Consider the following 26,709-nt stretch of genomic DNA (forward strand, 5'->3'; position numbering starts at 1 on the left):
TCGACCTTCTCAAGATGGCGTCACGTGAACTCGTCGCCGTTCCCACAGTAGTAGACCAATCATCACATCCGGTAGATGAGGTCAACTTTCCCCCCCTAGATCCGCCATTTCACTCCCGAGTTTCTTGCTGCAAATTACTTTAGCGTTTATAGTTAATATTTTGCACGTTTTTCCGCAAATAAACGTTGTATTCTATGACGCAACATTTATTTAGTCAACAACAGGCTGACTTGTGTTAGTTGTGTGGTACTTGGCTTATAAAGTCACAGTAGTATCACAACATTTCGTAGTGGTAGTAGTACCGATGTTCTTCCCACCGCGAGCGTGTTCCACGTTGAGCCAAAGTTTTGTATGAGTTGCGGACGGCAGGGAGGGAAGGCCTGAAGCCTCGAGGTGGAGTTGCAGCCATGGCCGGTAATTTCGATGCCGAAGACCGCGCTAGCTGGTACTGGGGAAGACTGAGCCGCCAGGAAGCGGTCTCCCTCCTGCAGGGACAGAGGCACGGCATGTTTTTGGTGAGGGACTCGATAACCAGCCCCGGCGACTACGTGCTATCGGTTTCAGAGAACTCTAAAGTATCTCATTATATCATCAACAGCATCAGCAACAACCGGCAATCTGGATCAGGTAATGTAGAGTTCTACGCCTATCTTTAATACAAAGCATCTACGCGTTAACCACTGAATGATTAGCTGATCTCGCTACACATGTCCTATGATAACATTATACTAGGTATATTTGCATTTGGAATTATGTCTTTTGAGTTTTGAGTTACCCTGATAGAATCAGTGACTGTTGGCGTTAGCTACTTTATTACTAGTTTGGCCACAAACAATGTTTGCTAACGTGACGCGGGCTAACTTCAAGAATGTGCCATTTAAGTTTGTAACTTGTTGGCTGTTATTAGCTTAGGTGCTGCTTTCCTTCTTTAGTCGGGGGCTGGTGGTGATGTTGGCTAACAGGAGTTCAGAGAGGGTGGGTTGGGCAGCTTCTTGTGAATGAATGGGCAGGCTGTCACAATTGGAGGATGACTAGTCAGAATGGTGTTTGTGGAATGTCTGTGATCCTGCCCTGTTGCACACACAAGCACGCAGGTCCCCGGTACTCCTTATGGGAAACGACACACAATACATGTCGTCTCTGTGCTGCTGGCTGCAAACGAGAGATATCCACACGATGGGAACATGTTGGTACAAAGGCGTTTGCTATGTCACTGATTTGGTAATAGGTTTTCCTGTTTTAGGGAATCCCCTATACTGCATGCAATACGTCCTAGTGGTCATGTTTTTTCTGGAGAAAGGCCCATAAGCAACAGCAGAGGTTGACGAGTTTGGGGAAGGTTCTACTACTGCATGAGGACAAAGTTTACAAACCCATAACACTGATGTTCTGTTTCAACAGGAATACAAACCCATAACACTGATGTTCTATTTCAACAGGAATAAAATACCTAACCCTAACTAAAAGACCTAACCCTAACTAACCTTACTGTCATGCACTTGTCCTAATATACTAACCTACACTGTAGCACGCAACATTTTGATGCACATTGTTACTCAGCTGATAGAGTTGTACCCTTCCTGATGACTTGTCGTACAGAACTTGTAAGTCGCTTTGGATAAAAGCGTCAGCTAAATGACAATGTAAATACAAACCCATAATAATAATAATAATAATAATAATAATAATAATAATAATATCTTAAATTCATATATCGCCTTTCAGGAGACCCATGGCGCTTAACAGCTAAGGGAGGGGGACAGGGAACAACGTAACAACAAAATATTAATCAAAAGGAAAGAAAATGAAAGAAAAAAGTGGAAATCAGGCAGTCGTTTACAAATTTGGTGAAAAGGTGCGTTTTGAGTTGGGATTTGAAGGAGTGCAGGGATGTAGCACTACGGATGTTTGGAGGGAGTGAGTTCCAGAGGGTGGGTGCGGCCACAGAGAAGGCTCTGGGACCAACAGTCCGCATGTTGGTGGTGGGGATGGAGAGGAGACCGGAGTCAGAGGACCGCAGCCTCCGGGGCGGGATGTAGGGATGGAGGAGGTACGCTAGGTACCGGGGGGCAAGGGAGTGAAGGGCTTTGTAGGTGATGAGGAGGATCTTGAAATTGATGCGGGACTTGACTGGAAGCCAGTGGAGGTGGATGAGGGTGGGGGTGATGTGGTGCCAGGACTTGGTGCGGGTGAGAACCCTGGCAGCAGAATCTTCCACATATTTTAGCCTGTTCAGGGCATTACTGGGTCGCCCTATGAGGACAGAGTTTGCGTAGTCAAGACGGGAGGTGACAAAAGCGTGGATGAGAGTCTCTGCTACGGAGTCGGGAAATGGCCGGAGTCGGGAAATGTTCCTGAGATGGAAAAAAGCTGATAGGGCAAAAACAAATATTGTTTGTTTCCTGTTGGTAGGTAGGGAATTTATTTTATTATTTTTTTATTTTATTCTTTCCCACGGCGACTATGGATAGGGAATTTCTTTATTTAATTAAAATGTTCACAACAACATGGATGCATGTACTCTGCCAGCATGTTTAATATCTATAATACTAAAGGTTTGACTAAGATTTCTATAATTTTTTCTTTTTTTTTTTAAATATAAAAAAAAAAACTACGTGGCGTAGTGGGCAAGGCGCTCGCCACGAAATGCTGGAGACGCTGGGCTTGCCTGTTCGAGCCCAGCGCTCCACATTGCTTTCAGTTTAGCTGGTCGTTCATACTAATACACTGGCCGTATTAGGGAGTGGGAAACTGATGGGTGGGGATCGGGCGTTGTGGACAGCGACTCCTACAGGTCGGTTGGTGCGCCTGCGCAGTAGAATCAGGAAGTGTCGGGGGCAGCGTGAGCCTCCCACGCGTTACTCCTCGCCACTGAGAGATCGAGCTGCGCAGGTGAAAAGATGCGACTGCTGTTACCTCAAGTACCGGAGGGGACTTGTGCTATGTATGACTTAGTCCACATTGCAGCCGGCTTTTGGGAGGCAAGAAACAGCGTTCGTGACAGGGGAGGGTTGAATTGGATGATATGAAATTGTGATGGGAGAAAATATAGAAAATGGGAGAAAAAGTGGATAAAAAAATATATATATATATTGGGTCGCACCTAAATCGGCAGGGTCGGTCGGCAACCGGAAACAAACAATATTTTTTGTTATGCCTAACTGATAACACTGATGGTGGTCTATTTCAACAGGAATACAAACCCATAAACACTGATGGTCTATTTCAACAGGAATACAAACCCGGTCTGTTTCAACAGGAATACAAACCCATAACACTGATGTTCTGTTTCAACAGGAATACATTTAACAACAGGATATATAAAAGAACACATGCCCTCATTCACCTAGTAAGCTATAGACGACACAACCTGAATTTTAACCTGACGTGGGAGCCGGGAACTGGTTGCCCTTCTTTGTTCGTTGTTGACTAATTTGAGAAAGATGAGAGGGGTGTGTGTGCTTAATATTAGGTTACATATCACATTTTAAACGGCAGAGTAATAAATTACTAGTTTGCTCCAAGCAGAAAGTGGATCGTCTGCCAGTTCAAAGCTGTTTTCTTTCAGTTTAAGCAAAACCTGTGAAACGGTTAAACTTCTGTGAATGGCAGAGCTGCCATCCCTTAAAGTCACACCCATATAAATACTGAATAGTATGAACAATGTTGTGTGAATGTGTGTCTGTAATGAAGTTCACCATTTGTTGTTGTTTACTATGCTAACTTGCTAGTAAACCTTTCCACGTCAAATGAAGGGCTGGACGGTATGGTCTAAAATTTATATCACGGTATAATTTGAAGCATAGACAGTAACGGTATATATCACAGTATATTAACTTATCTTAAAATGTCTATATAAATGCTTCTGAAGGGGTAAAACACTGGTATGGCAGCTGTTATTCTGATACAGCTGCTGAGCTATACTATAGCTAATGTCCATCAATATCTTCCTTTTTAATTAAATAGGTTCAAGAATCGAATCAGGATTGTTAGCAGAGAGAGAGAGAGGGAGGGATGGGGGAGACAGAGTGAGAGAGAGAGGGAGGGAGGAGGCTGCTAGAGTGGAGCCAGCTAACGTTAGCTTGCTGAGGCTAATACATCAACAGGCTGCTACAGTAGGAGTTGACTGAGCCAGCTAACGTTAGCTTGCTGAGGCTAGTACATCAACAGGCTGCTACAGTAGGAGTTGAGCCAGCTAACGTTAGCTTGCTGCCTTGCTGAGGCTAATACATCAACAGGCTGCTACAGTATGAGTTGAGCCAGCTAACGTTAGCTTGCTGAGGCTAATACATCAACAGCCTGCTACAGTAGGAGTTGAGCCAGCTAATGTTAGCTTGCTGAGGCTAATACATCGACAGGCTGCTCTAGTAGGAGTTGAGCCAGCTAACGTTAGCTTGCTGAGGCTAGTACATCGACAGGCTGCTATAGTAGGAGTTGAGCCAGCTAACGTTAGCTTGCTGAGGCTAGTACATCGACCTTCTCACGATACCAGACATAATGCCTAGTAGGGGTGGGACGATACACCGATCCAGATCGATACATTAATCTAATTATCAATGATCCAATAGGATCGATGCAACGTAAAAAGATCGGTTCATTTCGATACTCTTATTTTGAAAATCTCGTGGCGAGTCTCATATCCGCCTAACAGCACTACTATGTGTGTAGACGTTACAGCATAGCTCCAGACAGAGTCCGCCTATTTGGTTGCTTATTGCTACCCGAAATAAGTCTCTGCTTTTCCCCCCGCAGCGGGTCAAATGCATCTAACATGCTTTGCATCCTCACCATTCCTTTACGCCCACGTCACGTTAAAGACCGAAACTAACGTTAGCTGCAGTGCTTATGCTAGCTAAGCTAAGTTGCCTTGCCTCTGAGCTAAAACAGCGGAGTTCTATTAGTGAGGAAGGGGGGGGGGGGCTCTCTCACTCTCTACGTTCAATGTCCCTTTCTGTGTGTATGCACGTTCGTGTCCCATGATCTCTGGTCTTTGGAAAGGTCAAAGGATTTTGATAGTATTTACTGAGGATGGACAGATAATGTTATTTAAACGTAAAAAATATAATGCATAATAGATGAATACATGATCATGCAACATAAAAAAATTGTTGTAGGAGCGGTTTTGGAGAGGGAGGTAGGGAGGGGTTTTAGGTTGTGTTGTATTTACAGTTAACAGGAGGTATATTTGTATATTATTTTTCATTTAAATGTCTGGAAGAGCTAAACAATTTAAATGTTTAATGATATTTTCGTTGCTTTTTTTGAGTTGATCTAAATGTTACTGATTGTGTTAAATGGACATGATCATCTAATATCGATCGCAGGCACCTGAATCGAATCGTATCGTATCGTGGCAGACTTTGTGATATCGGCAAATATTGTATCGTTGTCCAAAGAATCGATATCGTATCGTGATGAAACGGGTGATTCCCACCCCTAATACCTAGAACAAACACAAGACGTGATAGTTCCTTTGCCCACAGAAGTTGCATGGGGTATTTACTGCAACAATGGAAAATAAATACACAGCCATGTCAACCATCAAGAAACTTGATTAAAATAAAGAGTAAAGAGATGGACAGATATTTTTATTACACATATTCTTATTCAGGAAAATAAATGTTTTATTATGATCTCCATTGACGCAGCACGCTCCGCCTAGGCGCACCATCTGTTTGCCGTTAAAGGAAAACTCCAACATTTTGGGAAATTAGCTTATTTAACATCTTCCCTGGAGTTAGACAAGAAGATACATACCGGGGAGCTCCCGTAGCTCACCGCATATCTCAGCGCTATTTCTGCGTCGGGGAAAACCGTGCTCGTCACGGATCTGGGGGACACTAGTTCGATTCCCGGACCCGCCGTCATTTCTCAGAATGTCTTCCCCTGCTCTACATCCCATTTTCAACCTGTTTCTGTCGGTCATGCTTGACCAGAAAAAGCGATAAACGCTAAAAAAAAAAGAAGATACATACCTTTTTTGTCACTGTGCGTGCATTTAGCTTTGGGAACAGTCGCTCCGTTAGCGTAGCTTAGCTTCATCACTGGAAGTGGGGGAGATCCGGAGCTTCATCACTCGAAGTGGGGGCGATCCGGAGCCTGACGTTCCCTTACACTGTATACAGTCACGAAATACACTCCAAATACAACTCCAAAACGTTCATGTAAACATGTTGTGACCTGTGTATTCACCACGTGGAGAAATAAAAAATAATTGAATTAGACAATTACGTTTTATAAGCAAATATACTCGGAACTATTTTTTGCCTAACCACTCCTCTCTGAGCGCAGTCAGTGATTTCAACGTGTCGTCGTGATTGTTGACATTCTCATTCATTCTAAGGATCCGAACCGATTGAAGTTTATGGATACCATGACTTAAAATCCTCTTACCTTGACGATTAAAAGCCTCCCCAATTTAGAAAACTAATCCAATGGCTGGTATTGATAATATACTACTAACTACTGGACGCTCTGAGCTAACCGGAGCTAACACAGAACAGGATGGTAAAGCATATATGACTTCCTTTCTGGGGTTTTCAAAATAAAAGTGCAACGTTTATAGCAGCGGAAAACGTTTATTTTGTACATTATCGAACGTTAACACGAACCTAAACTAACGTTACAACTAACCTAAAGTTAGTTTAGGTTCGTGTTAACGTTCGATAATGTACAAAATAAACGTAGTATATTTGCTTATAAAACGTAATTGTCTAATTCAATTATTTTTTATTTCTCCACGTGGTGAATACACAGGTCACAACATGTTTACATGAACGTTTTGGGGTTGTATTTGGAGTGTATTTCGTGACTGTATACAGTGTAAGGGAACGTCAGGCTCCAGATCTCCCCCACTTCCAGTGATGAAGCTCCGGATCTCCCCCACTTCCAGTGATGAAGCTAAGCTACGCTAACGGAGCGACTGTTCCCAAAGCTAAATGCACGCACAGAGACAAAAAAGGTATGTATCTTCTTGTCTAACTCCAGGGAAGATGTTAAATAAGCTAATTTCCCAAAATGTTGGAGTTTTCCTTTAACTACCTGTAGGACTGCCCTGTCTCTTAGTTTGGACCCACGGAAATATTGGTAACCGTATTTTGAAAGTTGTGCATCAAAAAGAGAGAGAAAAAGGCTTTCTCTCGTATCTCGGCTGCTCCATGACCAGCAAGGTCTCCTCTACATATTCAAAAGCCTAGAGAAAGCTTGTATTAAAATAATCATGAGCATGTAAAATTAATTGTATTTATTGTGTGTGTGTCAGCGTTTCCGTTAGCCGGTAATTACCGGTATTTGACCGGCAAAATCTGTTGAAGTCCGACATATTTAATCTCTCCGGTCTTAATGTCCGGTGAAAATAATTCCCTGAGTCTAAGCACAATTTGATTATTTGAATTGTATTAAAATAGGCTAAAATTAAATAGCCTATGCGATGAACGAAACAATCATTACATTTGTTTCATCGTTGCTTCTAATAATGACAACGACGTTGTCAGCGAGAGCTTGGTGCTGGGTGTGCGATCTTTTGTGAAGCTGCAGAGCCGGAGCAGCAGCAGCACAATGCAGTACTCCAGCAGTACTCCAATTCAGCCATTTTCAATTCAATGTTGGGTGGGGGGCGCTGCTGTGCGGTTCCCAGAAAAGAGCCAATAACAGCTGAATCTGCTGCTCTGCATCGACATACTCTGGCAAATAAGTCATTGGGAGGTGGAGAGAGAGAGTCGTTACGCAAACCCACGATAATGTTGCCGTCGCTCTCTGCCAAATTTCTCAGTTCTTCGCTTGATATAATTAATACAAATGTCCAATATAACGGAATTCGTTAGCTCATAAAAATGTGATTATAACAGACTGTTGTTTATTAATGTCGGGCGACTGCCCACAGACACCTATTTGATTTAAAGTCGGCAGCAGCACGAGTCTCGGGACTTATTTTATTTGGAATATAATGACTTTATACGCAAAAGTAGCCTAGTTTTAAGTAAAAATATTATAAATCTACATGCCTTGATGATGTCATTCTTTTGTTTTGTTGTCATTCTTTTGCCTATCAATTGTTTTTAAGCTCAATAAACTCTGACCGGAATTTCTCTCATTTGACCGGTAGATTGAAATCTACCGGACACTGAGGCCGGCAACAATTTTTTCTAACGGAAACCCTGGTGTGTGTGCAGTGCACTCCTTTGGAGACCTATTTCAGAACCAACCTGTGCGCTCCCCGCCTCTCCTACGTTACTACACTGAAGAGCAGCCTTCACATACAATTCCAGAATTATGATTTTTAGATAACCAATCATTTATCTGTTAAAAAGTTGTCATGGTATGATGAATACAAATGCAATTACTGGCAACGGAGATACTGAATAAACACACGTATCGCAATGCTTTTGTTCTCCAGACACACACCGCTCCAAATATTCTAAAAAATATTTTCGCTACTCCACCACTAAAAGAAGTATCTACGGCGGACATGGTGGTCGTGTCAGTTTAGCCATCAGGCACGGAAAACTATGTTATTGGAACCGGGGCGATATCCACTCCTCATTCCTCCTAAAGCAAAACAGCCCACACATTTCATAATTAGGCTATCTATCATTTTTATGTATGAATAATTCATTAGATGATAGACTTTAGAAACAAAATATTGAACATGGGCCAATATGAATTTGTGGGAAAGACGGGAGGATTATTCCTACTCTCATAACTATCAACCTTAAACTTTTCCTGCTCTATAAATAACATCACACAAATATTAGATTAAACTGTATTATCAGAGAACAACAACATCTTATGGGCAGCCTCCATATTAATCTACAGGCTGCATAAAAAGAACACACCTGATTTAGCAGGGGAGGGAAGGTCGGGTGTGCACAAAGGCCTGCTGTTCCACACTTAACAAAAAGGGTGCTAAATAATAGCACTAAAACTGGTTATTTGGCTCGTAATCATCTACAGGCCGATGACCAAAAGAATTTATAAAACAAGCAAAAAAAAGTGTATCTATATACTACATACAGTTTTTTTTCAGTTTCTGATTGTTCAATGTACCCCAGTTAAAGGGGGGTGGTCAACTTCAGACAGTTCATAAAATTTTGTTAGTTTAGACTTGTCTTTCTGCCTGCAACTTAAAGTAATGGCTTTGTTTGTCCAAATGACAATACTGACCAAATTGAGATTTCTTTTTCTCTTGTCCATTTATTTTGTTTGCTTTCTAATTTAAAATACAGTTTGAAACAGTCTGTACACAGTAGGCTATGTGTGCTAGCAGAGCTAGTCTCCAGTCACGAGTCACGGTGCACATGTGCGGTGGTTTGTCCACCAAAAAAGCGCTAAAAGATAGAAAAGAAACTAGCAGAGCCAGAACTATTCAACTCCCCTGGAGCCACAGCCAGGCAGCAGAGAAGCCTGTTTATTTTCGCTTTCAAACCAGCTGCAGCCTGAGAACTGGTGTGAGGGGCTGTAACACTAAAGATGGCGGCAACGACAAAGAATTGCTGCAAAATAAACATACATCTGTTGTTTACATTTATTTTTATTTTTATTTTTTTAATACTTATAACAATATCGAGTGATATGATATCGTTATCGATATCGTGATATCATTTTTGGCCATATCGCCCAGTCCTAGTTTCAATAAGATTATTTCTTAAATTATATAAAAAAAAAATATTATTTGACTCTGGGTGCCAAACGTGGCTGTTAGAAGTCTTCAGTCAAAGTCATTTTGGACACTTGTTTTACATTCGTGGTTGGGCTGCACAATTTTGGGAAATAATCTAATTGCGGTTTTTGCTGACAGATATTGCGATTGCGATTAAACTTGCGATTATAATTTTTTTTAAGCAGCCCCACAGGTTTATTGTAAAATGCGGCTTGCATCTGGCCTACGCGTTGGGCCTTTTCGGGACACCGAGCCTGAAAATGTATCTTTTTACCTGGGAATCGATACCGGTACCCAACGGTAGGGGTGGATGGTATGGTCTAAAATTTATATCACGGTATAATTTGAAGCATAGACGGTAACGGTATATATCACGGTATCAGTTTTTTTTTTGCCTGATAGGCAGGCTATATAAAGAATGACATCCTCAAGGCATGTAGATTTATAATATTTTAACTTAAAACTAGGCTACTTTTCCGTATACAGTCATTATATTCCAAATAAAATAAGTCCCGAGTCGAGACTCCGTGCTGCTCCCAACGAATCCCAATAGTATGCAACTGCAGAGCCGCAGAACAGGGGCGCTTTCAGGTCCAGTCACAGGCTCGCTCAACAGCGCCCCCCCCACCCAACGGCTGAATTGCCAATGGCAGAATTGGAGTATTGCACTGTGCAGGCACAGCTGTCCAGCTCTGCGGCTCTGCAGCTGCATGCTTCTCGCAAAATCCAGCATCCAGCTCTCGCTGCCCAGCCGTCGTTATCAGAACACTAGACGCATATCATAATGTTCACAGCAAACTGTAGTTGATCACCAGGTATGTTTTATTAACGTAGAATAATTCATATAAGAAAAACGATAGGGAAATCTCTTACCTTTCTCCACTGGTTAAAAATGCCAGGAACTGAAATTGAAACTTGCTGTGCGCCGCGGTGATATGTGTTTATTATGAAATGACAATTGCGTGTTGACACGCCCACTGCGCGAAGCCTCCTAAATAACTTTTTCCAGTTTGCACATATCTATTATCTATGACTAATTCTATCTAATTTTAGGGGCAAATGCGAGTGAAATAGTCGCGCTGTGGTTACATGACGTCATTGCTATTTTAGAGCTGCTCTACCGGTTACAAGGTATAGTCAAAATCCATACCGTAGAGCAAATTCATACCGTTTATACCGTATACCGTTTATACCGTCCACCCCTACCCAACAGTACCTTTTTTCTGTACTTTACTCTCCCTCTCTGAAGTCTAAACTTCACAACACACAATCTAAAACCCCTTACCTCCCTCTCCCAAACCGATCTTGTATCTGGGACTTCCTGGTTAAAAAATAAATATAAAAATAATAATAAAAGAAAATTTGCGATTTTCTTTTTCTTTTTGCGATTTGATAATTGCATCATTACAAATCGCGATTTCGATTTAAAATCGATTAATCGTGCAGCCCTAATTCGTGGTGTTAACATGTTATGCTCTATAAATGAGACTGTAGCCTTGTTTTATGGATTTTGTGGCACTAGTTGTACCCGACCACAAAAGCTTGTATGGGAAATCTTAGTGTGGATTATATTGGAAACCGGCTCAGTTTTTCAGTGAAATACACTTTTGAAACGGACGTATAGCCGAATGCCCGTTTTCTAATTGCTTTGTTTTTCCTCTCACCAACACCAACCCTTCCACTGCCCTCTCCCTTGTCAGGTCTGGCCCCCCCTCAGTTCCGCATTGGAGACCAGGAGTTTGAGGCTCTGCCGGCCCTGCTGGAGTTCTACAAGATCCATTATCTAGACACTACCACGCTGATAGAGCCCATCAACAAGGCCAAGCACACAGGCTTCATCAGCGCCGCCGCCGGAGGCCCCCCGCAGTCCGACGAGGCGGATTTCGTCCGCGCGATCTTCGACTTCCCCGGCAACGACGAGGAGGACCTGCCCTTCCGCAAAGGGGACATCCTGCGGGTGCTGGAGAAGCCGGAGGAGCAGTGGTGGAATGCCGCCAACCAGGAGGGCCGCGTCGGCATGATCCCCGTGCCCTACGTGGAGAAGTACCGGCCGGCGTCGCCTCCCTTAGGGGGCCAGGGGCTCCCCGCCGCGGGGCCAGGGCCGGGCGGTCTCGTCGGGGGAGCACCGGGCAGCACGGAAGGACCCCCGCTGGCCAATCCGCTGGGGGATCCGGGCCAGTATGCCCAGCCTGTGGTCAGCACTCAGCTGCCGAACCTCCAGAACGGACCGGTCCACGCCCGGGCCATTCAGAAGAGGGTGCCCAACGCCTACGACAAGACGGCCCTCGCTCTGGAGGTTAGCTATTCAGCAGTTCGTCATTCTCCCCCCAGCGCTCTCTGTTGGCCTGGCTTCTTTACCCTCTCTGTCCTTTTTCTTCTCTCTCCACTCAGAGGAAGCACAGTGCCACTCAGAGGAAGCACAGTGCCCCCATTTAATTGCTTACTCATGCATGTGAGCATACACACATAAATATCCATACAAATGCAATCTGACAGTCTTGCATGCCAATGTGCACAAATACACACGCACACGCACACACAGTGTGGAGATCATTGCATAGAGAAAGGCAGGCATAGAAGCTTTTACAGTGGCTACTGTTTTTCTACACAATGGGGCTCAGACTCGTTTGAACGGTGCATTCATTACAACTCTCCAGTTATCAAAGAGGATTAGACACTAATTTAACAAGAACCCCCCCTTGTTGCCCTCGACTCCCTTAATGGCTCTGGCCTCCCATCTTGTGTAAAACGTCTTTATGTGCGATATCCTTATATGCATAGTGCTTAAAAAAAACTCAAGTATAAATTAATTGCAATCTAGAATCGGCAACAAAAATCCCAGACATAAATTTAAAAGCACTATGTGATTAGGAACGCTAGACTTTCAGATGCTGCACACTGCACAGTGAAATGGCAAGAGACCGAGCAAAGGTTGAGCATGAGCTGGCCTCTTCCATTCCTATAGACCACCGCAACACTTCCGGTATTCTGAAATCATGGGAGAGAGAGAGAGTGGGGGAAGGAAATGAATGAATGTGGATGAGAGCCTTGACATTAAGTGGTTGTAGCTACGGCTGTGGGGGTGCTGGAGACATGACTTTTAGACTTTTATACGCCCGAGTTTCCTGAACACGGAGCGACCAATCTCAAGTCGATCGGCACTTTCTCTGCCGATCTATAGTCACTTTCCCGCACCTACTCCCCAACTCCGCATGTGCAGCCCACGGAGTCTAGGTTAATCAATCTGCACATGCGTAGTTCGGGAGTAGGTGCGAACAAGTGACTATAGCTCGGCCGAGAAAGTGCAGATCGACTTGGGATTGTTCTCTCCGTGTTCGGGAGACTCATGCATATAAAAGTCTATTGGATCAGTGGCACAGCAGAGATTGCGCTCGTCACCAATGTGAGAGACTCCGGTCTCGAATCCGGGTGTCAGCATTGCCTCCGGCTTGGACCAGCCGTCATACTAACTCGTTTGGCTGAGTTAGCGGGAGGGAAGTCGATGGGGTGGTAATCTGGCTTTGTGGACAGCGACTCCTACAGGTCAGGTCAGGGCACCTGCACAGCAAAAGACAGGAAGTGGTGAAGGCAGCGTGACCTCCCACGCGTTACACTTCACCAATGAGAGTCCGCGCTGTCAGGTGAAAAGAGAGCTGCTGGCTGTCTCTGCATGTGTCGGAGGAAGCATGTGGTAGACCTCAGGGCTCCCTTGACCGACCAGTAGGGGGCACATGCGCACAACGACCAGGTAGGGGAGGGGGGAATTGGCATAATGACTAAATTGGGATGGGAGGAAAAGCACAGAAAAATCAGGTGGAGAAAAAGAGGATACAAAAAAAATAGTCTATTGGATCATCTCTAGCACCCCCACAGCCGTAGCTACAACCACTTAATGTCATGGCTCTCATCCACATTCATTACTTTTCTCCCCCCACTCTCTCCTCCATGAGCTCAATTGTTGCCGGTCTCAGGTTCCGGTAGATTTAAATCTACCGGTCAAATGAGAGAAATTCCGGTCAGAGTTTATTGAATTTAATAACAATTGATAGGCAGGCTATATAAAGAATGACATCCTCAAGGCATGTAGATTTATAATATTTTAACTTAAAACTAGGCTACTTTTGCGTATACAGTCATTATATGCCAAATAAAATAAGTCCCGAGACTCCGTGCTGCTGCCGACTTTAAATCAAATGGGTGTCTGTGGGCAGTCGCCCGACATTAATAAACAGCAGTCTGTTATAATCACATTTTTATGAGCTAACGAATTCCGTTATATTTAGGGGTGCACCGATATATCGGTCGGGTATCGGTATCGGCCGATAAGTGCCTTGTTGACTGCTATCGGCCTATCGGCCGATAAGCTCAAATGTGCCGATAGCAGTCGCCGATAAATAACCATAAATTTTTGTAGCGTCAAAAGGCAAAAAAAAAAAGTTCACTCGCGACCTACCTGCACAACGCCCGCCGTCCCCCCCACACACACACACACAAGCTACTGCATCAAAGTTACTTTATGATTAACAAGGCATTCGTTTTGTGGCATTAACGTTATATATAGTTAGTGTTACACGGACAATAACATCAGCATATTATTATTACCCATAGCAGCAAGGCATTACTCCGAGTCCGTTCATTAGCTACCGGGAGATGCAAGACTAACGTTACTGGTGAAAATGTGATTTGCGTTGGAATACTCCTTTGCCAACTTGCTGTACTTTGCTTGCAGGTCTGCAGCCATTATTGCTGGATTATGAATAGCCCCAACTTTAGCCAAGGTAACGTTATGGCTAAACCTTTAACAATAGTTAACGCTAGCTTTCGGTTAGCTGTTCAATGCTATTAATAACACAACTCCCCGTCAACACCCTCTCTCGGGAAGATGGCATTTAAGAAAGTATCTGCTGTTAAAATGACACAAACATTCGTTTTGTGGCATTAACGTTATATAGTTAGTGTTACACGTTCAATAACAAGCATATTATTTACCCGAAGATAGCAGTAAACAAGGCATTACTCCGTTAGTCCGTTCATAGCTGAGTTCCATTCCGTTGCTCATTCCGTACCAAACTACCCATTCTGCAATCTGTTAATAAAGTTTTCAACCAGACAAATGTATAGAAAGGCTTTGTTTTATTATAACATTTGTTGCAGTAAAATCATTATGTCTCATTCAGGGACTGAAACTAAAGCCCGCCGCCCGCCAGGGGCGGGCTGTTTTACCTTTGGCGGATGACACTTAGAGGGCTGCCCGCCGTGTGGCGTGTAGACGTGTAGTTCATAACTTCATAACGATACTCTTGTGCGAGTACAGATTATAGCCGCTCGTCTTTTTTTTCTCCGCCGCGAGATCGTTAAAAAACTACAAGTCCCACATCGCACTCAAGTCAACGGTCCAATCACAGTAGAGTGACGTAACTGGTTTCATGAGAAAAAAAGCAAATGACCAATCGGAAGCTATCATTTGGCTTGTTTACTTCCATCTGCTCTAGTCTATATCGGACCTCCAAGAGCTAACGTTACTGTTTAAACAATGACCCAGTCAACTATTCACTTTTAGTTTAATACATGACGAGGCATTGTCTAACGGTATCTAGCTGGCTAGCTACTGATAGCTGCTGATATCAACAAATGCTCCAGCAATAGTCTACTCGAGTGCATAATACCTCCGGTCCCTCGTTAGCTAGCTTAGCTAGCTCACGTTGATCCATCTGTCCCAGTAAACTAAATTGTCTTAACGTTATCTACCGGGCTAGCAGTAGCTACAGATAGCTCCTGATATCAATGTCTTATAACATTGATTGAATGCGTATTCTAGCTGAGGGCATGTTGAATGTGATTTGACAAAAGAACGGTAACGTTATAAATAGGTCCAGCTGCATCGCCGGAGAATCCTTGCATGCTGAATGTAGGGTCTAGCTGAATATAGGGTCTAGCTGCAGGGCCGGAGAATCCTTGCTGGAGCTGGAGGCTACTCAAGTATACACACAGACAGTGGAGCTGTTTGCAGATAGCAAGCATTTTGACTTATTGTGTGGTGGCGATGTCTCGCAGATAATACAACTACAAGTATGATTATATAATATATATTTTATTTAAAAAAAAATGTATATAAAATATATATATATATATATTTTTTTTTAATCAAAAAAAATTTGGCAGGTAAGAAATATGCTTGGCGGGTAGACTCTTCCCATCTACCCGCCACTGGCCGGTGAGTCAAAAAGTTAATTTCGCTCCCTGGTCTCATTTGGTCATGCTGTGGAGCGCTGGTCGGCGGGCCGGGCAGCTAACGTATTTAAAACGTTAGCTGCTGCAGCCTCCTCCTCCTCACAGCCGGGAGCCCTGTCTTCAGTTTGTAAACAAAGCTATTATTAGCTAACGTTAGCTGTCGTTCCTCCGTTAGCTTATGCTAGCTAGCTGGCCACATTTATAATTACTTCATGGAAACGGAGTAACGTCAAGCCGAGCCCACCCACACTACACCAGTACACGCATGAACTCGACACAACTACCCCGTTTCCAACGTTGGGTCGAGCTGAGCCCATCCTACACTAGTACACGCATGAACTCGACACAACGTTACCCCGCCTCCATGAAGTGTCCAATTAGCAGCAATGTTGTTGAAAATGTAACGTTAATCAATGCTCCGAGCATAGCTCCGGAGAAATCTCCTCTCTCTCTCTCTCTCTCTCTCTCTCTCTCTCTCTCTCAAGTACCCTTGTTTTCGGGTCATAACTAGAAAGGTGCGCTCAGTAGACCTCAAATCTCCAGCAGCCACTCTCTCTTTCTCTCTCTCTCTCTCTCTCTCTCTCTCTCTCTCTCTCTCTCTCTCTCTCTCTCTCTCTCTCTCTCTGATCTAAAGATAAACAAAGGGGTTTAAAAGTGTTATATTTATCTTCTCTTATAGTACCAGAGAGAAGCTGAGGAGAATCAACCAGCAACAAAAGCTAAATTTGTTAAAAAATATATATATATATATATATTTTTTTTTTGTATCGAAATGGTATCGATCGTTTTCAAGGTATCGTATCGAAGTCGAAATTCCAGTATCGTGATGTGACATCACAAATGTTCCAGAACGTTCGATCATGACATCATACTGTGACATCACAAATGGTCTAGAACGTTCGGTCATGACATCATACTGTGACATCACAAATGTTCTAGAATGTTCTATTATGACTAGGGATGGGTACCGAATTCGATACTTACCGAAACACGTCGGTACCACCGAGTATCGATTCACGTGAGATACCTTTTTTTACATTTTTTTTCTTTTTATTTTTTTTAGACCTTTTTTCTTTTCATGTCAACGTTCACACGCACAATATACGCTTACCTAGGATTTGACTTGATTCAACAACAAAGCAGTCGGGGCAATGGCAAGCCGAAAACGGTCGAAAATGTAGTTATTTGAAGTTTGGATTTTTTTTTTCATGACTGAGATAGGTAAATTACAGTTTTAGAGACTAAAGTACCGAAAAAAGGTACCGTTGGGTACCGGTATCGATTCACGGGTACCGGTACCGTATCGTAGGGCTGGGCGATATGACCAAAAACGTTATCGCGATAAAATTATAAAATTATTTTCATATAATTCGATATCGATGATTATCGTCGATATAATGTCCGTCAAGTTTAATTAACTTCTTATGCTGCTGCGAATGTCTCAAGTCGAGTTGATGTCGTCATCAGTCTGCGCACGTTAGCCGACAAGCGGAGTATCTCATGACAATAAATATGACACTAAAATACTCTCTTCCGCCACAATATATTGAAACGACGTCCACTGTATATCCCACACTACCATAAACGTGGCCTCAGAATTCAAAACACACATACTCGGCACGTAAATATATAAAACAGTGCCGTGCAAGCTAGTTATCCTAGCCAGCCTGTTGGTTCTAAGCGGTGGATTCCATGACAATGTGCTAAATATGACACTAAAATACTCTCTTCCGCCACAATATATTGAAACGACGTCCACTGTATATCCCACACTACCATAAACGTGGCCTCAGAATTCAAAACACACACATACTCGGCACGTAAATATATAAAACAACGGCGTGCAAGCTAATTAGCCTAGCAAGCCTTGTTGTTGAGTGAGTCCTACCTCCTTCCGGGTCTCGGCCATCTCCTTCACTGATTGGTTGTTAGCTGTTGTGCGTAAGCACGTCATCACGTAACGCTGGTTGTTGTGAGTGAGTGTGCTGAGCCGAGGCTGAACGGAGCCAAGCTTGGAAAATCGATATCGAAACTTTGCGACCACGTTTCATGTTTATTTCGAGGAAATAATTTATCGCGATAGTTATCGTTATCGTTTTATCGCCCAGCCCTACCGTATCGGTTCAAATGTGAAAGGTACCCATCCCTAATTATGACAAATAAGACGGTTCAATGACTTATCTAAATCCAATCTATATTCCTAATGCCGTTTCAATGTAAGGTTATAAAAATAAACATATAAACATTCATACAATACAATATAGCTTTGGCTCCTACAGTCAACATTCCCCAAAGATATATCAAACACGAAACAAACTTTGATCAGATTATAATGGAGATGTTGCACAGTGCAATCCACTGAACATTTATTGTTGAAATATGTCACTGTTGATCATGAGCTGGATATATAACTTATGGTTTCAAGGGATGTTAAACCTACTGTAGAATCAAAGTAAATGTTAGTGATTCAAATCCTCATTTAGAGGTAGGCGCAGGGCTGTACGTTAACTTTTTTTTGCACATAGCACTGGTGCTACAGAGGTTGATAGTTTTGTAGCACTGGCCAAAATCTTGTAGCACAAGTATAAAACGTGTTATATTTGTAATAGTCACAAATGTGCCTATTGTATTTGTGTTATTTAGTTGCAGTGCCATGTTTGGCTGTCATTTTCATGCTGACAAGTTGACGTCACACAGCCAGACACGTTACGTGTAAGGAATTATGGGATTTGGTGTTGGGTGTATGGACTCTACTAGGGGTGGGAATCACCAGTTTCATCACGATACGATATAGATTCTTTGGACAACGATACGATATTTGCCGATATCTGCCACAATACAATGCAGGTGCCTGCAATCGATATGAGATGATATAAGCCCATTTAACACAATCAGTAACATTTAGATCAACTCAAAAGGTAACAAATATAATTTGGAAAAAATGTTTTTAGCTCTTCCAGACATTTAAATGAAAAACTATTTATTGTTTTTAATACAAATAGACCTATAAAGTGCCACGTTTTGATATATTGAGCTTTAAACTTTAAATAAATTTTTTTTGGAACACGCAACCTAGGGCTGGGCGATATGGAAAAAAAATCATATCGCGATAACGATATGATAATGTTATCATATGTCTCGATATCGATAATTATCGAATTGTTATAAGTATAATTAATTAATTTTTATTTATTTATTTTTTTAACAGATGTATGTTTATTTTGCAGCAATTCTTTGTCATTGCCGCCATCTTTAGTGTTACATCCCCTAACACTCCAGTTCTCAGGCTGCAGCTGGTTTAAAAGCGAAAGTAAACCGGCTTCTCTGCTGGCTGTGGCTCCAGGGGAGTTGAACAGTTCTGGCTCTGCTCGTTTATCTTCGATCTTTTGGCGCTTTTTTGGTGGACAAACCACCGCACATGTGACTTGTGACTGGAGTCTAGTTCTGCTAGCACACATAGCCTACTGTGTACAGACGGTTTCAAACTGTATTTTAAATTAGAAAGCAAACAAAATAAATGGACAAGAGAAAAATAAATCCCAATTTGGTCAGTATTGTCATTTGGACAAGCAAAGCCATTACTTTAAGTTGCAGGCAAGAAAGACAAGTCTGTCCACTGTCTCTGGTTTTAAAACTGCCCTGTTGCAGGTCACAAAAAAAAAAATATATATATATATATATATATATATATATATATTAAAAATCGATTATTAATCGATATCGATATCGATTATTAAAATATATCGCGATATTTATCGTTATCGTTATATCGCCTAACGCAACGTAAAACCCCTTCCTCTCCCAAACCGTTCCTGCAATTGTTTTATGTTGCATGATGATCATGCATACATTTATTATGTATTGTATTTTTTATGTTTAAATATCAACATCAACTGTGTCCACCCTCAGTACATTTACTATCAATAAAATATACTTGTCTGACTTCATCATATCTTTTCAAACGCACACACACAGAGGGAGAATGCCCCTCCTTCCCAGTCCCCACTCTGCTGTTCTGTCGCTCTGAACAGGGTTTTAGCTTGTTGTTAGCTTATGCTAACGGCACGTTAATTCCGGTCGTAAACACGACGTGGTCATAAAGGAATGGCGAGGATTGCAAAGCATGTTATATGCATTTGACCCGTTGCGGAATAAAACAGCAGGGATTTGTTTTGGGTCGCGAATTAGGCACTAGCCTTGCTATGTTGCAATGTGCGTGTTCTGCTACTGCTGCTACTGAGACGAGTACTGTTGTGTGCTGTGGAGCGGATGAGTCACGACACCACGGATTTTCAAAATAAGAGTATCGATATGAACTGAGCGGTGCTAGCTGCCGGAGCCATAGTTATTATAGCTGGAGCTGCGCGTGGGCAGAAATGAGACCCACCAAAGGATTTTTCAAAATAAGAGTATCGATATGAACCGAATACCTATCGCACCAGTGCTACTGAAGTAAATCCATTCATCGCACAGACCGATGTTGCTGTAGCATGTGCGACATATATCTCGCACTGTACAGCCCTGTATATGATATCAATCTTGGCAACGGTTAATAAACGGCAACGGTTATAGTATAATACGGCTATAAGGCTATTCCTCAGTATTTCAGGAATTACCCCAGACCGATCTAAAAACATACTTATATTCACCACGGTATAACGCGCGAATGTATCCATGGAAAAATGATCTATTTTTTGCATCTTGACTGGAAGAAAGTGACTGGCAAATGACCATAGTATTGTATCCATAGCTATAATATAGAATATAGTTATTGCTCTACAAACAAGGTGACGGATTCCTATCTATATAGCATTGGCCTTGCTACAGAGGGCCGCGTCTAATTGCTGGCACTGAAAGTGTTAACACGCCCTTCCTGGACTATATATTTGTATACACTCAAAAACTCTTCATACTTCACTGTTTGCACATTACCGTCACAGCCCTGTTAAATATTCCATCCCACTGTATTGTTATTTCTATTCTAATTATATACTCGACCACATCGGGCACAATTGTTCAGCCCTGGCCTACTTTACTTCATAATTCTATTCTATTGTACATCTATCTTTTATTTAGTTTATATTCCATTTTCTTTTTTATTCTACCTTAATTGTCTGTTCGTTAATTTCGCACCAAATGACCAAATGAAATTCCTTGCATGTGTAAACTACTTTGGCAACTAAGACCTTTCTGATTCTGATTAACCTCCGCAACAGGTGGGGGACATGGTGAAGGTGACCAAGATCAACGTCAACGGACAGTGGGAGGGAGAGTGTAAGGGGAAGCGGGGCCACTTTCCTTTCACGCACGTCCGTCTTTTGGAACAGCACCACTCCGACGACGAGAGCTGAGAGAGAGAGAGAGACACTCTGGATTCCCCTCGTCTTTGCGGCGCGCGGCCCATCCCCTCCTCTTTGGTAATTTGACAAAAAAAAACACAAAAGCACATGGAATACAGAGCACGGGGCAGAGACAGAGTGGTCATACTGTCCTGACTCTGGCGGCGACTCCAGAGTCGGTCAGACTAGTCTATATCTTACTCCCATCGCTTCGATGAGGTCCACACATATTCACAGCTATACGTACACATTCCCCAGTCCCACTCAAACCCCCTCCCCCCTGCCCTCAAGTATTGAAGTCCTGATACACATAAACAGCAGTCAGCGGCTTCCGCTCCTCCCATGAGACCGTCTTCATTCAGACGCGGAGAGAGAACGCAACTCCGAGACGAAGCGGTTCTCTTCGCAGAATCTCTATCACGGATAGCCGTTTTTTTGTGGTGCTATGTGTGTGTGTGTGTGTGTGTGTGTGTATAGACTGAACCTCGGGAGCTATGGGGGGGGGGCAGACTCTCCCGACAACTCCCTCTAGTGGAGATGGACGGTCCTGTGACTGAGGCTGAAGCCACCCAGAAGACATCAGCAGAAGAAGACACACCTCGCCACATGTGACCTGATCCCTACACCCTTTGTCCTCTTATCCGTTCCCACACACTACATACCAAGTCTTCTTTTTGTACTGAAATGACAATGAAAATATTATAATAGAATTATGACTATATATATATACACCATTACATGCTAAATATTGTAAACTTTTTTTTTTCTTCCTTCATTATGTTTGATTTTCTTTTTGTATGTTACCCGATACTGCCTAGTTGTTATTGTATGGGTCCTCTTTTTAAAACACTATCTGCAACCAACTCCCAATTTCAAACGCAAAGAAATTAGGGTCCTTTTTGAAGAAAGGTAGAAAGTCCTTGAGGTTGTTCTTATAGTTCCCCAGACATGGACCGTACTTCAGCACAGCCCACGTGAGATCTCAACCCAGGAATTTCTTTCAGTCCAAAAAGAAGTAACTAAAGTGCAAAAATAGAGTAAAACTTTTCTTTTTCTTTTTTTCTTTTTTATATATAAACGCCAACATACCAGGCCGTCTTCTTCAGGGCATATTGACGTCATTATCAGCAAAGGTTACATTGGGCTATGTTCTCGTTTGTTATGCCAAAGGCACTGGCCATATTCCAGTTGGAGAACATTCCAGCTAGTTATCAGATCTCCCAATTGACCTATCTCAAATCTGCCCTCTTCTCTATCTGCCAATCGAAACTGTTGCTTTGTTTGTCCCGAGGGAAGAAACACTTGTGATTGGATGATTGAGGAAAAGAGGGCGGGACTTGAGAGGTTCATTATAGATACTTTAAAGTGCCAAGGTGTGCTCTAAATGTGGGCTACATTCACATACATTCTTGGAAAGTTTTGGGAACTTTTTTTAAATCTGAATATAGGTCTATTTTACTTTTTACAGTGTTTTACAAACATTACCAACATAACGAAGCATTTACAGCCACACTTTTTTTTTACTAGAAAATGTGCCTGTTTTAAGTGTTCGTCCTTGTATCAAGAACTCCGTCAAAATAGAATGAGTACATGTCTCCATTCCTTTTGTAGCTTTGGTCACAGGGCTACCCATTTGTTTACTTTTGGATTGCAGATTGAGCCTTTTAAATGAAATGTCAATCTGCCATATCCCGCTGCTCTGCGCTCACAAGCATTGGCCGCTGCCTCCTCCCACCTAGATGCCTTCTCGGTGACGTTCCCACAACTTGCACCTGTCCTGTTGGCCGATTTCCATCTGGAAAAGCCACAATCTTGGTAGAATGAGAGACATTGCCATGTTCGAAAAGCACACTGTGATCCAGAATATTTGTTTGCCACTTAACAACAGTGTTATCCTCCTCCCTCTGACTCTGTGACACATTCAATATACACTTTTCATGCCATCCAATAGTTCTTTTGATTTTTGTTTAATCAGTGAGTTTATTGAAATGTCCAAATTAGGTCTAGTCACGTGCCTGATGTTGGCACTGCTGCTTATTGTTCACCCTGCCTGCTGCCCTTTGGGCTTCCTTATGATATGACGCATACTAGGGGTGTAATGGTACACATATTCGTACCGAGCTGTTCAGTACAGGACTTTCGGTTCGGTGAGCCTTGTGAACCGAATGATTAGTCCAGCTTTAACCACATACATGCAGAATGATTTTTTTTTTTTTTTTAATGACTGAACCTAACCATGACTTTAGTGTACCATTACAGCCCTAATGCATACAGACACTGACAGGGGAAACTTAATCCCCTCTATGCTGATATTATCCTAGCAGGAACAGACGATGAGTTACTCTCATTGAGTCCAATGGGTGACTCAGTCGCGGGCACATGGGAGGTATGAACCAATTTACCCATCTCAAGCATCGACCTCTCTTCTTGATCCTCTAATCACAACTGAGTGACTCAGTCATGGGCACGCAGCAGGTATGAACCAATGCGTTTGTCCAAGGGAAGCAACAGTTGTCTTTGAAGGATCAAGGAAAAAAGGGCGGGGCTTGATAGGTCCATTGCACATTGAAATGTCGATATGCCAATCACCAGTGAGTGTTGATTTGTCCTCTACCTCATGTCTAAAATTGTAAGATGACAATTTCCAGGCTCAGTTCATCAGTATTTTTGCAAGGATGTTTTGAGTTTCCGGAAAAGAGTGATTTACAGTAAAAAAAAAACATACCCCCAATCCCTAACCATAACCTGTGGTAATATTTTGTAAATGTGTGCACTCTGAATCTCTGGTTGAGCAAATACCTGATGCTCTTGTCCTAAAATCTGTTTTTTTTGGGTTTACATTACTCCTTATTTTACCCATATTTTATTTAGTTTTTTTTATTGTTGAACTTTTCTTTTAAGTCAGTGCCATTATGCACATATTCCTTTTCTGTGTACTTTTAACACTACTTTTGCGCTACAACATGTATTTCAGTGATATTCAAACATGAGATGCCATTTTGATGACAACAGTGCCATTGCACCATTACCACCGTTAAAATTAGGAATATCATTAGCCCTTTATTATCCGCAGTTACCATGACATGGCTAGATCCCATTGTAAACCATGAAATCTTGTATTTAAAATGTAGCTCTGTACGTGTGAATAAAACCCACAGCTATGCATCATTTACCTATCTTAAACCCGCCCTCTTTTCTTGATCCTCCAATCAAAACGTGCAACTTTGCTTGCAACAGTTGTGATTGGAGGATAATTTATACACTATACCTGTACAGCTATGTAACTAGAATTTAAAGGGGTGTAGAATTGAAAAGGTTAACACTAAGCAACACTGTTTGCAGCAACAGTACAAGCTATTTTTAGATGTCCTCTGTTAATGCATACAAAGAAGTTAATTTAAAGGCTCAGCATTTTACAAAGATTGTATTGACAACTTCTCTGAAAATATTAAATAAATGACATAGCATTTTTAATGGCAGCGGTTGCATAAAAATATTGGGATTCCCGCTGTGGAAACACTGTTTGTTGGTAACCTGGCCTTTGTGAAACATTATTAATAAATGTTATGCAATCTGTTGCCTAATTTGCGATGAATAGGTTGCAAATAAAAGACCGAAATGGCCACTGAAAATGTTACTCAGTAGAAATCCCTGTTTGCATAATTACAAGCTAATTTGCTGAGAAAAGGACATGATCAATCATGATAGTTAGTGGTGGTGTGCAGTTATGTACACACAAATGCACGTACACTGTCCTATTTCCTCAGTTTCCTTTGATTCTCATTTTTCTGAATGGAAATAAGTAATGGCTGTGCTTCCCAGACAAGTTTGTTCACTGCTAAAAAAAAACATGTATGTATATTGTTACCCGTTAGTGTTAAGTGTTTTTAATCAATGTCCTTATGGTTAGGATATCTTCATGCAATAGCTCACTATTGGAGCTCGGCTGCCATTCATTGCATTCAGAGATGTCCGGCACTGGCGTCCTTCTCACGATTGCGTTTTGAGAGAAAAGACTTCCTATTTCATACCTGTGACGCTATTTAAACTTGACTGTGCCATAGTTTATGAAGACCAATGATTGCTTGTGACTCTTATATTTTCTAAAAGGTCCTCAAGAGAACTCCACTATTGATGCTACAGTATGCACCTTATCTCCTATATATTTCAACAGAACACATCAAGTTCCATCATTCATGCCAAATCATATTTCATTGTCATTTTGTTTTGTAATCTAATCATGTATTTGCTGTTGTGCCATGTCAACTTTTTTTTTATTCTTTTTTTTTAAGCACCAGAGCAAGTGAACATAGGAAATAAGGTTTTTCTTTTACAATGTGTCATTGTGCTATAAAACCATATTATTTGAAGTTAAAATGTTGCCTTTTATTTTCTGTAGCATGTAATGTGTTAATATACCTAGTCAATAAAAACCTAGCAAATTGTCAGTTTGATTTCTGCATTCCTTTCTCTCACCATACAATTATCATAAGGATACATATTTATTCACTTTAATTCTGAATTCCTATATTAAATTCTTACCACAGGTAGGCAAGTCCTAGTGGGAAGAATAATGTCTTTTATTTGTAAAATGCTTTTCAAATCGAGTTACAAAGTGCTATAAAGGGAAAATAAACAAGAAATCACAGAATTTTTTTAAAATAACGTACTTAATTAGGGATTAATCGAAGCCCTGGCCATGTCTATCATTTGACCATTACCCAAACAAGTCCATTCAATACACATGCTATACCTTGTAAATCAGCCCAATACTTTGATTGATTGATTGATTGAAAACTTTAACAGATTGCAGAATGGGTACAATACAGTACAGCTCAATACACACGATTGTTAAGGGCATGCAGACCAGAGAAGGACTTTCGTCTTGTTTACATCAAGTCCATTCAATACACATGCTATACCTTGTAAATCAGCCCAATACTTTGATTGATTGATTGAAAACTTTATTAACAGATTGCAGAAAGACTTTCGTCTTGTTTACATCAGGGTCCCCCATTTTCAATTCATCAGGACATATATGACAAACATGACATACAGATAGACACTACTGCTACATCTATACATTTATGACATACCAGATTTGCAAATACAGTACAGTTTGTGATACAAAAAGAGTATATACATTCGACGTAAAAACTGTACATTGGGGGAGGTGGGGGGGCTGTACATACATTGGAGATGGTTCGTGGGGGGGGGGGGGGGGTTGGGTAGGAGGGGTGGGTGGGGAACACTACAAGCAAAACTGTACATTGGTATATTGACAAAACCATATTTGGTCATTTACTGTACATTGGAGGGGGTTGGGTTAGGACATTTACATGGGCCAGTTTCGAATTGCAGTCTCCCGTAGGTGTTCTTTGAGAGTGGTTTTGAAAGTGGATAGTTCACATTCCTTTACAGCTTTGGGTAGGGCGTTCCACATTGATGTGGCATAATTGCGAAACGTGTTTAGTCCCTTTC

The 26,709-nt window shown here is 41.9% G+C and overlaps 1 protein-coding gene across 1 annotated transcript; it reads left to right on the forward strand.

Annotated features, from left to right (window-relative positions):
- The first annotated feature begins 195 nt into the window (after positions 1 to 195).
- On the forward strand, positions 196 to 25,676 carry LOC311233129 (adapter molecule crk-like). Its single transcript, XM_084320017.1, has 3 exons — positions 196 to 627; positions 11,359 to 11,954; positions 21,106 to 25,676. Exons 1-3 carry the CDS (start codon positions 408 to 410, stop codon positions 21,238 to 21,240), a joined length of 951 nt encoding a protein of 316 aa, XP_084176143.1. The 5' UTR covers positions 196 to 407; the 3' UTR covers positions 21,241 to 25,676.
- The last annotated feature ends 1,033 nt before the right edge of the window (positions 25,677 to 26,709 follow it).

This window comes from Notolepis coatsorum, assembly GCF_963971535.1.
Source record: "Notolepis coatsorum genome assembly, chromosome: 8".
Classification (NCBI taxonomy): Eukaryota; Metazoa; Chordata; class Actinopteri; order Aulopiformes; family Paralepididae; genus Notolepis; species Notolepis coatsorum.

Bases quoted from the DNA above. Each gene is read 5' to 3' on its own strand.
- LOC311233129 (XM_084320017.1), top strand. From the start codon at position 408: ATGGCCGGTAATTTCGATGCCGAAGACCGCGCTAGCTGGTACTGGGGA. The intron at 628-11,358 runs GTAATGTAGAGT...CTCCCTTGTCAG, and splicing joins CAACCGGCAATCTGGATCAG to GTCTGGCCCCCCCTCAGTTC. The intron at 11,955-21,105 runs GTTAGCTATTCA...CCTCCGCAACAG, and splicing joins AGACGGCCCTCGCTCTGGAG to GTGGGGGACATGGTGAAGGT.